The 15,970-nt window shown below is 40.8% G+C and overlaps 1 protein-coding gene across 1 annotated transcript in view; it reads right to left on the reverse strand.

Annotated features, from left to right (window-relative positions):
- Positions 1–15,970, reverse strand: part of LOC129712715 (dynein axonemal heavy chain 11-like) — a 286,248-nt gene that overhangs the window by 238,937 nt on the left and 31,341 nt on the right. The window contains exons 8-9 of the mRNA XM_055661378.1: positions 13,180–13,347; positions 474–590 (exon numbers count right to left, since the gene is read on the reverse strand). Of these exons, the coding sequence (XP_055517353.1) occupies positions 474–590; positions 13,180–13,347 (285 nt within the window). The remainder of the gene's footprint in view (positions 1–473; positions 591–13,179; positions 13,348–15,970) is intronic.

Consider the following 15,970-nt stretch of genomic DNA (forward strand, 5'->3'; position numbering starts at 1 on the left):
CCTTTTAAACTCAGTAATCTGTTACATTTGAAAATCAACCTGAAGAATCAGAAGAAAAGGAAAACAATTTTGCTTGACCATTTTCAAATAATGTTTGTGATTTAATTTTTTCATATACCAGTCTTGCTCGACATTAACATGATGAAATTACCATCTCACTGTAGTTATGAACTGCATTATTGAATGATGCTACAAAACCAATTCCTTAAATAGCTATACCAAGTTGCCCAAAGGAAAGGATTTTCCATACACAATGTGTCTCCTTTAAAATGGTTGCAATTCATAAACAATTTTTTTTTGCATCACCGTAAATATCTATATGAAAAAGGCAAATGTTCAAGTTACTTAATAAAAGTATTGAAACATTATTCTATGTAGCAAGCACAGTAGAAAATGCTTAACATAAAATCAGAAGACATTTGCTGATCTACTTTGCATTGATTTCTACTATTAAATTTAAAACAGATCCATACCTTAAAGGCAGATTCCAAACCAGAGCAGTCATTAAATGCTATACATAAAATGGTCCCAAGTTGCCTGTCAAAATCCACAATCTTTTCTTTAAATGCATTGTAGTCGTTTTCAAAGTCCTAACAGGCAGAACATATTATACTTCAATTGCAAAATAAGCCAAATTGAGTGAATTACATTTTTTACAAAGACCATTTCAAAATCTAATACCTGCAAAAGGATCCAAAAACTGTGCAAGAAGAGGTGACAGGAGTTTTGGGGAGTCATGGCTTAATAACACAAATTATTTAACCTCAACAGTAGTAATTAGTTCTTGCATATATCACTTACAATACCACTGTCTCTTCTAAAACTTGTTCCTGACATAGTAATGTTTTTTAAAGCTGACACCAATCCTTTCAAATTATTTACTAACACCAGAAAACATGTTTATCCTCCAATGTTTTACACTAAACAGCTTAATTTAAATGTCACTGAGCCTTAATTTCATTGTTATCAAAACTTCTGAATATTTCTTCTTTTTGAACCATAAAGTAACAACTGTGGATATAAATTGCTAAAAATATCTAATCAAAGGTTAAAAAGTTATTAAATGTAAGCCTTGTCAAAAGATGAGAGAGTTAAAATATCCTGTTAAATCATCACCACTATTAAGAGACAATCAGATAAGAAAATATAGACTTGAGTTGTCTTCTGCAATCCAAAGGAAATTAAGCTTTAAATTTACAAATTATCTATAAAAGAGGAAAATGTACAAAAGTTGATGTACATTAAATTAAATAACTACAACAGGATAAAGTTTAAAGAGCAAATCTACTAGAATTTTCAGAGAACAGTAACATTTATTGTTCAATTAAGACCTTTCAGTAAAATTAATTTCTACAGGTTCTTCTCTTAGTCAAGAGTCAGTAAAAACATTAATAACACCAAAAACAGGCGCTTTGGCTCAACACGTCCAGGCCAACCCAGATGCCGACCTAAAATATTTCCATTTGCCTGCATTTGGCCCATATCTCTGTAAATGTTTATTAAGCAATGTACATTTACAAATTTACAATTAAGATCTAGTCTAAGATTTCCCTATAAGCAGGAGTAATTCTTATTATTTTAAGATCTTAATCAAATCAACCCCGAGCCTTTTCTATTTCAAAACTATAATGCAAATTAACTAATTCTTCCAATGATCGCAAGACTTCCACACCTTTGAAGTTACAAAGATCAATATATCCTTCATAATGTAGGTTCAAAAATAAATATAATACTTAAAATGAGGCACGGTCCACATTCTATGTAAAACAGAAAACAGTGCCAACACTCAGCAATTCAGAAAACATCTGTGAAAAGAGTTAAAGTTTCTGATCAATGGGTTGAACATTATAAAGTTCCCACGTCTGCTTTACTTCAGATTGGCCAATGTAGGCATTCATATTAACTCTATATAAACACTTTTTATGGTTTTCTACAATTATCCCAGCTTGCTTTATGTAATTACAACAACCATCTATGTCTCCTGTAACTAGACTATTAAATGCAATAGTCTTACAGTATTTACCCTCTTAAATAAGTATTTTATACATGAACAAACGGTTATTGGGTTATCAAAATAAAGGTGGGTCAGATGTTTAAGTTGTGGTACTTCAAGACTAGAGGATGCTGTCAGCATCACTATAAATTTTAAAGGCAATACAGCAAGTAAAGGTGATCAAAATAGATAAAGAACAGAGCATACAAATTACTACCGAGCTGGATGCACGTTGGATGTCCCCTGAGCTTTAAGCCAATGCTGGCTGCCATAAAGTAGACAAAGCAATTGACTTAAATGAAATGTCAGTAAATGATTCACTTATTTTTAATTATTTCAAGTAATTTCGCCTTTTTGTTTTTAAAGTTTTTAATATCTTTTCTGTGTTATTTCAGCCCACGTGGACAATTTGTAATGTTTTTTTGACAATCACAATTTTTTTTTAAACAGTTCAACATCTGAAATCAGCAAGCTGTCATAGACCCTACATTCCAGAAGTGGGGGTATAGAATTTGCAGCTCAACACCTAGTCACCATTCTTGGACCACCCAGCTTTGAGACAGCTGTTAAATATGGAGGACATCTATCACAGATTAGGTTTTATTTCTATTCCTAACTGCCCTCATTTATGGAGACACAGATACCAAGTCAAGTCAAGTTTATTTGTCACATACACATACAAGATGTGCAGTGAAATGAAAGTGGCAATGCTCACGGACTTTTGTGCAAGGATGGCCATAGATGGGTGAAAGGAAATAGACAGTCGAGATCATTTTAATGCAACATCCTCCTGTTGAAAGATTAGTGCACCATCATGGCTAACCCTGACCTTCTTATCCATGCTGACTTGAACAATCTGCCCAACATGTGCCTGAAGCCCTGCAAACACTTCTGGTCTTCCATTAAATCCCTGGAAGACTTTGACATGAAGGCAGAGTGGTGCAGACCCTGGAAAGATGCCAACACCAACAACGGAGAGGTCATCACAGACCCTACAGTGAAACCACCGGGGTTTGACCTCCATCACAAGCAATGTCTAACCCTGAACAGAATCCGCACCCTCCATGCGTGAACGGCCCATCACCTGCATAAGTGGGGGATGACAAACAGCCCTGCTTGCGACTGTGGGCATCTAGTCCAGACCATCCCACACATCGTGAATGACTGCCCACTGAGGCTTTTCTCTGGGGGCATCAAAGCCATCCACCCAGTAACATGCTGTTCTGGTTTAAATATCTACCCTTGGCCTACAACTTTAGGTTGTGCACACCATACGCAAGAAGAAGAATTCTACTACAGATGCTGCCTAATCAACTGAGCCCAGCCCCTCCAGCAATTTGTTTCTTTGCTGGAGATTCATTAATACCAGGGATGGAAGCTCAGTCTCCCAAACTGTTTCAAAAGCTGAAAGATGAATAACAAGGTCATGGATTTAATGCCAATTAAAATGACAAAATTGGTTCAAGCAAAATAAATTGGGGTGATTTAATAATAACAATGAAAAAGAATTAAATAAATACATGAAATGTACATTTTATGGGTTATGAGGAAGAATATTAGATGATTCCATGGGAACATGACATGATGAACCACTTAACTTCTGCGTGTTAAATTACTCAAAACAGCAATTTCATCAATTTTTCTGTTTGTCTGTTCAAGTGTCAAGAAGGTTTTATTGTCATATGTCCCAGATTGAACAAAATACATGCACACACACAGGCACCTACGTACACCTTATAAACAAACAATAATAGTGCAAAAAGACAAAACCAATGCCTCCAAGTCTATGTGGTTCAGAGCTTATTGGAGGTTACAGTGTTTAATAGCCTGATGGCTGAAGGGAAGAAGCTGTTCCTGAACCTGGATGTTACAGTTTTCAGGTTCCTGTACCTTCTTCCCAATGGCAGGAATAAAATATGTGGCCAGGATGGTGTGGGTCGCTGATGATGCCGACTACCTTTATGAGGCAGGGACTTCTGTACATCCCTTCAATGTTGGGGAGGTCAGATATACATCTTCAGCACAAACCTATAAATCCTTATTGAACATCATATTCACATTAATGAACTCATGAGAAAATGTCCACTGCAATTGCATGAGGGTCAGCTGCAAACCTCTGATCTGAACATTCTAAAGTTCTAAGGTACACAAAATTGCTGGAGAAACTCAGCGGGTGCAGCAGCATATAACCATATAACAATTACAGCATGGAAACAGGCCATCTCGGCCCTACAAGTCCGTGCCGAACAAATTTTTTTTCCCCTTAGTCCCACCTGCCTGCACTCATACCATAACCCTCCATTCCCTTCTCATCCATATGCCTATCCAATTTATTTGTAAATGATCCCAATGAACCTGCCTCCACCACTTCCACTGGAAGCTCATTACACACCGCTACCACTCTCTGAGTAAAGAAGTTCCCCCTCATATTTAAACCCTAAACTTCTGTCCCTTAATTCTGAAGTCATGTCCTCTTGTTTGAATCTTCCCTATTCTCAAAGGGAAAAGCTTGTCCACATCAACTCTGTCTATCCCTCTCATCATTTTAAAGACCTCTAACAAGTCCCCCCTTAACCTTCTGCGCTCCACAGAATAAAGACCTAACTTATTCAACCTATCTCTGTAACTTAGTTGTTGAAACCCAGGCAACATTCTAGTAAAATCCATGAGCATCTATGGAGCGAAGAAAATAGGCGACGTTTCGGGCCGAAACCCTTCTTCAGACTAAAGTTCTACCTCTTTCCCTTAACCCAACTGCAACTCATTAAAACAAAGACTCAAAATGAGAGGCTGATTGTTTAGACTGAACATTGCTTCTGAGTAACTAGGATACGAAGCAGCAAATCCAAGAATGTGCACCTACATATTCATGAATTAAGAAAACTTAACTGATTTTAGAGTTATTTATGCCTGTAATCTATATAACCTTGGATACCGGTTCAAACAAAAGTGATTTATATATGCACTGCAAGGTCAAAACTACAATATTCTCAGATGGAAAATATCCAATGTGCTCCTGCAAACAGGGTTCAGGACATTCAATAACATTAGGAATTGCAGACAACAAATCTCAGGAAGCAAATATGCCTGAGCTTTTTGCAACTTAACAGATGTAACAAGGTTTATTTGTTCGTACTGGGCTGCATCCCAGAGTGCTTAAGGAAGTAGTTCCAGAAATAGTGGATGCATTAGTAATAATCTTTCAAAACTCTTTAGATTCTGGAGTAGTTCCTGAGGATTGGCGGGTAGCAAACGTAACCCCACTTTTTATGAAGGGAGGGAGAGAGAAAATGGGGAATTACAGACCAGTTAGTCTAACATCGGTAGTGGGGAAACTACTAGTCAGTTATTAAAGATGGGATAGCAGCACATTTGGAAAGTGGTGAAATCATTGGACAAAGTCAGCATGGATTTACGAAAGGTAAATCATGTCTGACTAATCTTATAGAATTTTTCGAGGATGTAACTAATAGCGTGGATAGGGGAGAACCAGTGGATGTGGTGTATCTGGACTTCCAGAAGGCTTTCGACAAGGTCCCACATAAGAGATTAGTATTCAAACTTAAAGCACATGGCATTGGGGGTTCAGTATTAATGTGGATAGAGAACTGGCTGGAAAACAGGAAGCAAAGAGTAGGAGTAAACGGGTCCTTTTCACAATGGCGGGTAATAACTAGTGGGGTACCGCAAGGCTCAGTGCTGGGACCCCAGCTATTTACAATATATACTAGACTAAGTGGGACCCGTTGGGTCCCAGCATCACACAGGAGGGCTGATCATTCAACGCAATATTCCACCTCTCCACCAATTCTAATTTTGGTGGCCAGTTGGGGGGGGGGGGCTTTCTAGAGCACTAGTATGGGTGTTGTGGGCTGAAGGGACTGCTTTCCAGAGGGCTAGTATGCAAATTGTGTGCCAAATGGATTATTCGGCTGGCGTCTCAGTCAATCAAGCCTGTTGTGCTGGCAACCCGCTCACTCACGGCTGGTGGGCTGGTAGTTGACTCACGGCTAATCCTTGAAATTCTATTTCAAGCAGGGTATAAGGCCACCAAATTCAAGTGCAGTTTCTTACCACTTCTAGCAGGGTGCAAGGCCACCAAATTCAAGTGCAGTTTCATACCATTTGAAGTAGGGTGCAAAGCCACTAAAGACAGCGAGTCGTGACCCCTCCCTCCTCCATCTTGCAGAGACTGAGCCACACCCACATTTCCGGGTTTTTTAAACCCCTCCCCCCCCTACCGGAAAAGGTGTGGCTTTCATGGAGTGATTGACAGGAGAGAGATTCTCAACATTTTTTAAAAAACTAATAACACTTTTATTTTTCATTGATGGGAAAATTTATCTGCATGTGCTCAGCGGATGGGGACCGAGTAAGATTGCCAAAAATCACAGCCGTAAGTGGTATTGTTTTATCTAAAATCAATATACAGTGCAAACAGGAAGTAAGTACATTTACAGTAGTGCCTTTTAACTTCAAGCCAAAGCACCCAAGCCGCCATTTGCAGTAAGTAGTGCCTTACAACTTCATGCTACAATTTGCAGTAAGTGGTGCCTTTCAACTTCAAGCCATTGCATCCAAGCCACCATTTGCAGTAAGTAGTGCCTTTCAACTTCAAGCCACACCCAAGCTACTATTTGCAGTAAGTAGTGCCTTTCAATTTCAAGCCAAAGCTCCCAAGCCACCATTTGCAGTGTAGTGCCTTTCAACTTCAAGCCAATGCAACCAATCCACCATTTGCAGTAAGTAGTGCCTTTCAACTTCATGCCACCATTTGCAGTAAGTAGTGGCCTTGCAACTTCAAGCCAAAGCAACCAAGCCACCATTTGCAGTAAGTAGTGCCTTTCAACTTCAAGCGAAAGCTCCCAAGCCACCATTTGCAGTAAGTAGTGCCTTTCAACTTCAAGCCTAAGCAACCAAGCCACCATTTGCAGTGAGTAGTGCCTTTCAACTTCAAGCCAAAGCTCCCATTTTTGCAAGCTTTAGAACCAATAGACATTTTTTGCAAGCTTTAGAACCAATATACATTTTTTGCAAGATTTAGAACCAATAGACATTTTTCTGCAAGCTTTAGAACCAATAGACATTTTTTGCAAGCTTTAGAACCAATAGACATTTTTTGCAAGCTTTAGAACCAATAGACATTTTTTGCAAGCTTTAGAACCAATATAGACACTTTTTGCAAGCTTTAGAACCAATAGACACATTCTGCAAGCATTTTAGAACCACTAAGGGCACTTACATTTGAGTAAACTTACATGCGTTCAGTGTTATTCACAGCTCAGAGAAACGTGACCCTCTGCCTTCCTCCATCTTGAAGAGACTGTGTGACACACCACTTCCTGGTTTTATAGTCCCTCCCCCCTGCCGCCAGCGGGGGCAGCAGAGAGAATGGGGAATTTTGTAAAAACATTAATATCTCTGTCATTTGTAATCGACGGGAAAAATCCTCGGCACACACGCGGCAGAGGGGGGCTCTGAGCAAGGTGGCCAAAAATGACGGCCGTAGGTGGCGGCGTTCTCTCGGAAATCACAGCACAGATGGCCAAAACCGGTCAAGAACAGACTTTTAGTAATAGAAAGATACGATTAATGATCTGGATGAGGGAATTGAAGGCAATATCTCCAAGTTTGCGGATGACACTAAGCAAGGGGGGAAGTGTTAGCTGTGAGGAGGATGCTAGGAGACTGCAAGGTGACTTGGATAGGCTGGGTGAGTGGGCAAATGTTTGGCAGATGCAGTATAATGTGGATAAATGTGAGGTTGTCCATTTTGGTGGCAAAAACGGGAAGGCGGACTATTATCTAAATGGTGGCTGATTAGGAAAAGGGGAGATGCAGCGAGACCTGGGTGTCATGGTATACCAGTCATTGAAAGTAGGCATGCAGGTGCAGCAGGCAGTGAAGAAAGCGAATGGTATGTTAGCTTTCATAGCAAAAGGATTTGAGTATAGGAGCAGGGAGGTTCTACTGCAGTTGTACAGGGTCTTGGTGAGACCACACCTGGAGTATTGCGTACAGTTTTGGTCTCCAAATCTGAGGAAGGACATTATTGCCATAGAGGGAGTGCAGAGAAGGTTCACCAGACTGATTCCTGGGATGTCAGGACTGTCTTATGAAGAAAGACTGGATAGACTTGGTTTATACTCTCTAGAATTTAGGAGATTGAGAGGGGAACTTGTAGAAACTTACAAAATTCTTAAGGGGCTGGACAGGCTAGATGCAGGAAGATTGCTCCCGATGTTGGGGAAGTCCAGGACAAGGGGTCACAGCTTAAGGATAAGGGGGAAATCCTTTAAAACCGAGATGAGAAGAACTTTTTTCACACAGAGAGTGGTGAATCTCTGGAACTCTCTGCCGCAGAGGGTAGTCGAGGCCAGTTCATTGGCTATATTTAAGAGGGAGTTAGATGTGGCCCTTGTGGCTAAGGGGATCAGAGGGTATGGAAAGAAGGCAGGTATGGGATACTGAGTTGGATGATCAGCCATGATCATATTGAATGGTGGTGCAGGCTCGAAGGGCCGAATGGCCTACTCCTGCACCTAATTTCTATGTTTCTATGTTACTGGAACTATTACTGACTTCATCTCAATTGTTCAAAATGGTGAAGAATTTTGAGAAAGAAAAAAGGGAGAAATTGCTTCCTCTGGTCGTAGAATTAATAGCAGATTTAGGGCAACTGGAAAAAGAACCAGGCAATATCGGTCGATATATTTCATTTGAAACAAGGAACTGCAGATGCTGGTTTACAAAAAAAGACAAAACCTTGGCTCCTGACCCGAAACATCACCGCTCCACGTTAAGGATCCTGACCTGAAATGTCACCTAACCATGTTTTCCAGAGAGGCTGCCTTACCCGCTGAGTTACTCCAGCACTTTGTGTTTCCTCTTCTACTGCATCCGGTATTCCCAATGTGTCCTTTATGTCGGCAAGACCAGGTGTAGTTTCACCTATCACGTGCTCGGTCAGCCAAGACCTACTGGATCTCCTGGTTGCTAACCATTTTAACTCCTCTTCCCATTCCCATACTGATCTCACTGTCCAGGGCATTCTCCATTGCGAGAGTGAAGCCACACACAAACTGGAGGAACAGCACCTCATATTCCACTTGGGCAGTTTACAACCCTACAGTATGAAAATTGAATTCTCCACTTTTAGGTAACTAACCAATCACCCACCATGCCCCACCTGGACTGTTACCCATTTCTCCTTGCCCCCTCCCCTTCCACCCACATTCTTTCCTCTGGTTTCACCTTTGCAATTCCATCCTTATTTCACACCTTTTATCTTTTCATCTCCGGTCTTTCTCCAAACTATTTGCCTGTCAAAAAATACCCTTCACCTTTATCCACATTCATTTGCCAGACTGTCCTGTCCATCACCTCTTCCAGCTTTCATCCCCTTCACCCCCACCACAATCAACCTGAAGAAGGGTCCCAACCCAACAGGGCAACCTATCCATGTTTTCCAGAGATGCTGCCTGCCCCGCTGTTATACAAACTAGTAAATTCTTATTATTGACAGATTAATTGTTATGATATTGTTTTTTTCCTATTTTGTTGAAGTATCGAGACTAGATTTTGATGAGAAAATTAATGAAGTAAGAATAACATAAAGCTGGTGCTGACTGAAGATATCTGAAGGAAATTTGTAGTTTAGAGATACAGCACGGAAACAGGCCGTTTGACCCACAGAGTCCTTGTCGACCAATGATCACCTGTACACTAGTTTTATCCTACACACTAAGGACAATTTACTGAAGCCAATTAACCTGCATATGTTTGGAATGTGGCTGGAAACCGGAGCACCTGGAGAAAACCCATGCAGTCACAGGGAGAACGCACAAACTCCGTACAGACAGCATCTATGGTCAGGATCGAACCCGGGTTTCTGACGCTGTAAGGCAGTGACTTTACCACTGTGCCATTCTGTCACCGACAAAAAGGTTCAACAAAAGAGTGCAAGTTGTTACTTTTCTGTCACCGTGGAATAGTGGAGCTTTCAACCTAGGAAGGTCCCATACTTGCAGTCAATTGGCTCTTTGGTAATCTGGTCATTCTCACTAAGAGAATCCTGACTCCTCTGGCTGGAGAAGCCAAGAGAATCTTCCCAGTTGCTAGCTATGGTTGATGTCAGCATGGCCCTTCACCTGTGAACACTCTGTAGGCTAGGCTAGGAATATTTAAAAAAAATGCCATGATTGTGGAAACCTTGAAAGCTTCATTAATGACTTCACATCACAACTCTTGTACAGATGGTGATGATTTGAAGCCAGTTTAAGAAAGATAACATTATGGATTAGGTGGCGGTAAATTCAGCAGTCACTGTTATCTATCATAAAGGTTTAGTTTTGTTTAGAGATACATCACGTAAACAGGCCCTTTGGCCCATCGAGTTCGTGCCACACAGCAATCTCCACATATTAATACTATCCTACACATACAAGGGACAAATTACAATGATACCAAGCCAATTAACCTACAAACCTGTACGTCTTTGGAGTGTCGGTGAAAACCGAGCTCCCAGAGAAAATCCATGCAGGTCACGTGGAGAACGTACAAACTCCGTACAGACAAGCACCTGTAGTCAGGATCAAACCCGTGTCTCTGGTGCTGTAAGGCAGCAAATCTACCGCTGTGTCACCATGTTTCCCTGGTGAAGGCAATGCAGAGAGCTTTATATCCCTCCCTTAAAATTATGGTAAGACTACATACCAAACATTTTGGCAGGAGAAATAATCTGTTGTAGTTGGCCTTTCCTATTTCTTGCATGCCAATTACTCCCTGCCAGAAGGCTGCAACTCGCCCCATGCTGTTATTGAAATCTCCCAGAGAGATCAGTTTATTTCCCTTTGGGATGTGGAACAAATGTTAAGGCTGAAGCAGAAGATCTACAAGATTTCAATAAGGATACTCCTGGGCATCCTCTTCATAAAAACATGATGATTTTGCTGAGGAATTAACTTATCTTTCCCTATAAAGTGCATTCAGAAAGTATTCAGGCCCCTTCACTTTTTTCACATTTTGTTACGTTACAGCCTTATTTTAAAATGGATTAAATTCTTTTTATCATCAATTAACACACAATACCCCAGAATGAAGTGGAAACAGGTTTTTAGAAATGTTTGCAAAGTAATTAAAAATAAATAACTGAAATATCACATTTAAACAAGTATTCAGACCCTTTGCTATGACACTCAAAATTGAGCTTAGGTTCATCCTATTTCCATTGTTTATCCTTGAGATGCTTCTACAACATGATTGGAGTCCACCAGTGGTAAATTAAATTGATTGGACATGATTTGGAAAGGCACACACTTGTCCATATAAAATCCCACAGCAAAAACCAAGCCATGAAGATGAAGGAATTGTCCGTAGACATCCGAGACAGGATTGTGTTGAGACACAGATCTGGGGAAGGGTATAAAACAATTTCTGCAGCATTACAGGTCCCGAAGAGCACAGTGGCCTCCGTCATTCTTAAATGGAAGAACTTTGGAACCGCCAGGACCCCTCATAGAGCTGGCCGCCTGGCCAAACTGAGCAATCGGGGGAGAAGGGCCTTGGTCAGGGAGGTGACCAAGAACCCGATGGTCACTCTGACAGAGCTCCAGAGTTCCTCTGCAGAGAGGGAAGAACCTTCCAGAAGGACAACTATCATCTGCAAAACTTTACCAATCAGACCTTTATGGTAGAGTGGCCAGACAGAAGCCACTCCTCAGTAAAAGGCACATGCCAGCCTGCTTGGAGTTTGCCAAAAGGCATGAGAAACACGATTCTCTGGTCTGGTGAAACCAAGATTGAACTATTTGGTCTGAATGCCAAGCGTCACGTCTGGAGGAAACCAGGCACCACTCATCACCTGGCCAATACCATACCTAAGGTGGTGGCAGTATCATGCTGTGAGGATGTTTTTCAGTGGCAGAAACTGGGAAACTAATCAGGATCGAGGGAAAGATGAACGGAGCAAATTACAGAGAGATCCTTGATGAAAACCTGCTCCAGAGCGTCTTGGACCTCGGATTGGTGTGGAGGTTCACCTTCCAACAGGACAATAACCCTAAGCACAGAGCCAAGACAATGCAGGGGTAACTTCGTGACAAGTCTGTGAATGTTTTTGAGTGGTCCAGCCAGAGCCCAGACTTGAACCCGATTAAACATTTCTGGAGAGACCTGACAATAGTTGTGCATCGATGCTCCCCATCCAACCTGACAGAGCTTGAGAGGATCTGCAGAGAAGAATGGGAGAAATTGCCCAAGTACAGGCGTGCCAAGCTTGCAGGGTCATACCCAAGAAGACTTGAAGTTGTAATCGCTGCCAAAGGTGCCTCAACAAAGTACTGAGTAAATGGTCAGAATACCTATGTAAATGGGATATTTCAGTTATTTATTTTTAATTCCTTTGCAAAAATTTCTAAACACCCGTTTTCGCTTTTTTATTGTGGGGTATTGTGTGTGGATTGATATTAAAAAACATTAATTTAATCCATTTTAGAATAAGGCAGTAAAATAACAAAATGTGGATAAAGTGAAGGGGTCTGAATACTTTCTGAATGCACTGTAGTCGTAGGCCCCATGATTGACCATGGGTGATGCATCCTGGTCAGATGCAAGCCTGGGCGATGTCATATGGAGGACAGGCTGTTGCCCATGCAGCACGTCCCCCTTCTCCACGTCGCTGATCAATCCAAAGGAACAGCAGGGCCGTTACAGTTTGGCACCAGCGCCGTCGCAGGAGCTGCCAGAGCGAGGTTGGAGATAACGACGAACTGCCTTAGGGCTCCAACTCCGGATTTTCCTGAGGTTTACTCCTGGAGCCTTTTCCATGGCTGGAAATGGCCACAAGGCAGTGGAAGTTTCAAGTTTTTCCTCTCCTAGATGGACTGCCATCCCAGGCTGACGAGCCCCATCTGCCCGTATGCGCTGTGTATACTCACTTGTACTGTATATACTCAAATACTGATTTTTGTTTTCTCATTTACAGTGTACGATGTTTACATATTCTGTTGTGCTGCTGGAAGAAAGAATTTAATTGTTCTACCTGGGACATATGACAATAAAACATTCTTGACTTGACTCAAAGGTGACAGATCCGCATAATATCAAAGAAAATTCATCAACTTTTGAGTCTATAGTTATATTTCACCCAACACTGACCAAGGAAAAGGACAAGGAATTGGCACTACCATGCAATTGTAATCCAAAGGATCATACGTGCTTTCCTTAAAAACCTTACAGCATTCCAAGAAATCGTGGTTCATTTCAGATATTTGTCCACTTAGCATTTTCCCCTTCATACCACCAAACTCCAGCTTCTCTAATTTTTGGAATTCCTGCATAGTAACAAAGAAATCCTGCAACAAAGAGAGACAGCTTTACTAATATTTCACATTGAACGGATAATGGAAGTTCATTAACAATGAGTATGTACATATACATATATATATAATTTATCAGATTGTAAAAAATACCTTTTTGCAAAAGTAAACTTTACATATTGTGAGATTGAATATTTCGCTGGCTTAAATTGTTCTTGATAGAATGCTGCTACAACTGACATGATCTAAAATATATTGTGAAAAATTTGTGAAAACACGGTTGACGGAGCCCGCGGCCAGCCCCTGGGTCAACGAGGGGGGAAGGGGGGAGATACTTTGTAACTTTGTAAGCGCCCTCTATGTGGCGACTATTTGCATACCTTGGGTATGCAAGCAAAGAATTTCACTGTGACTTGTCATGTGACAAAGTATTCATTCATCCTTCCATCTCTACTGCTACATCTGCCCACAGCAATACTCTCACTCACCTGAAGATTGAGCTTGTTGACACTTATAACCCTGATATTGATTCAAATAATTATGAATTAACCAGAAAAGCCACACACACTTTTCAAAAATTAAACAAAAAAAATTGGCCCAGACTTCATTGTCAAATTATTATCTACCTGCTTAAAAATATTTATTACAACAATCCTTTTGGTGCAGTTTTGGAAAATCAACCACATCAGAAACATAAGTTGGGAGAGGTGTAGATACCGCTATGTGCTGTCAAGAAAAGCACTCTTCATGGGACTTTGCATTGTTCGACATCGCCTCAGGTATTTCCTGGGAAATGTCAGACAAAAACAGGGAGGCTGAGGAACAGGAAGTGGGATAAAGTGATCCAATGAGAGAGGGAAGAGGTTGGTGTGGTGACTGGTTGGTTAGTAAAATGATAGGAGGTGGTTCAATGAAAGGCCCAATGCTGCAATAGATCTGGATGAAGCATTTTGATAATTTGCAGGAGGAACTCAGGTCAAGGGACATCTGTGGGGATGGGGTTGGGGAAGAAGTTGTCAACATTTCAGGATGACAGATTTTATTTTTTCAAGGACATGTTTTTTTTTAATGGAAACGAGAAACATCATGGTTACTATTAGTTCCAGATTTATTAAATCATTTTAAAGTACCCATCAGCTCTTCTTACCCAAGGATGGATATACCTTTGAAAGATAAAGTGCAGTAAAGGTTCTCCAAATTGATTCTTTGGATGGTGGGGTCTTACTTTAGACTTTACAGATACAGCGTTAGAACAGGCCCTTCGGCCCACCAAGCCCGCAATGACCGGTGATTAACCATACACTAACAAGTACTCTACGCATTCGGGACAATTTGCAAAAGCCAATGAATCTACAAACCTGGATGTCTCTTGAGTGTGGGAGGAAAGTAGAGCACCAGAAAAAACCCACATGGTCACAGGGAGAACTTGCAAACGCCATACAGCCAAGCACAGAATTCAAACTGGCCTGCTGCTATCCACCATGTGATCTTATTTCAGATGACATAGTTTTAGTTTTGATGTTGTTGGGTTACAAAGCGAAATATTCTGAATACATTCTGAACATTTTTTTTTAAGTGATCATTGGAATGAGCTAGTAGAGCGATAGATATACACAGGTAACCCCCAATCTAAAAGAGGACACTGACAAATTATAAATCAAAACAATGCCAACATAAAATATGAAAATGATGCAAAGCAGTTGTACAAATAAAAAAGACCTGTGTAGCTGGATGTAACGTTTAACAATCCACTCTGGTATTTTTCTCTTTGCTGTTTAAGTTTTATTAGTACTAACACAGCTTCTGAGGTACAGTGAAAAGCTTTGTTTTGCATGCTTTCCAAATAGATATGGTAAAACTATACAATCAAGTCAAACTCAAGTACAATAGAGAGAGCAAAGTGTACAGGTACAGAGTGCAAAATAGAGTTCTTAGTATTGTAGTGCATCAGTTCTATTGTCAAAGTCCAATGTCCACAATGTGGTAGAGGTAAATCGATCAGCACCTAACTAATAGAAGGACTGGTCAGAGCATGATAACGGAGGGAAAGCAACTGCTTCTGGGTCTGGTGATGTGCACATTCAAGCTTCTGCACCTTCAGCAAGACAGGAGCAGAGAGAAGGAGGAATGACCGGTGTGGAATAAGTCTTTGATTATGTTGGCTGCTTTACGAAGACAACATGAGTGTAGATGGAGTCAATGGTGGGAAGTATGTCCTGTGCAATGGACTGGGCTACGTTTACAACTCTCTGCTATTTCTTCCAATCTTGGGAAACACTGTTCCCACACTAAGCTGTAATGCAACCTGATAGTATGCATCTGTTCAACTTAGTAAGAATCATTGGGTGGCATGCCAAAATCAGGAAGTTGGTGTGCCTTCTTAGTTAGTCCATGACAGATCATTGGTAATATTAATACCAAGGAACTTGGTATTAATCCCAACCATTTCCACTTCATTTCCACTGATGCTGGTTGGGACATGTACTCCACCATGCTCCATGAAGTCAATAACTAGCTCCTTCATCTTGCTGACATTGAGGAAGAGGATATTGTCCTGGATACCAGTTGTACTTGTGTAATGGCTTGACTGTACTCATATATAGTATGATTTGACTAGGTTTCACAGTATCTCAGAACATGTGACAATAATAAACCAGTC

The sequence above is a fragment of the Leucoraja erinacea genome, chromosome 2, assembly GCF_028641065.1.
Source record: "Leucoraja erinacea ecotype New England chromosome 2, Leri_hhj_1, whole genome shotgun sequence".
Lineage (NCBI taxonomy): Eukaryota > Metazoa > Chordata > Chondrichthyes > Rajiformes > Rajidae > Leucoraja > Leucoraja erinaceus.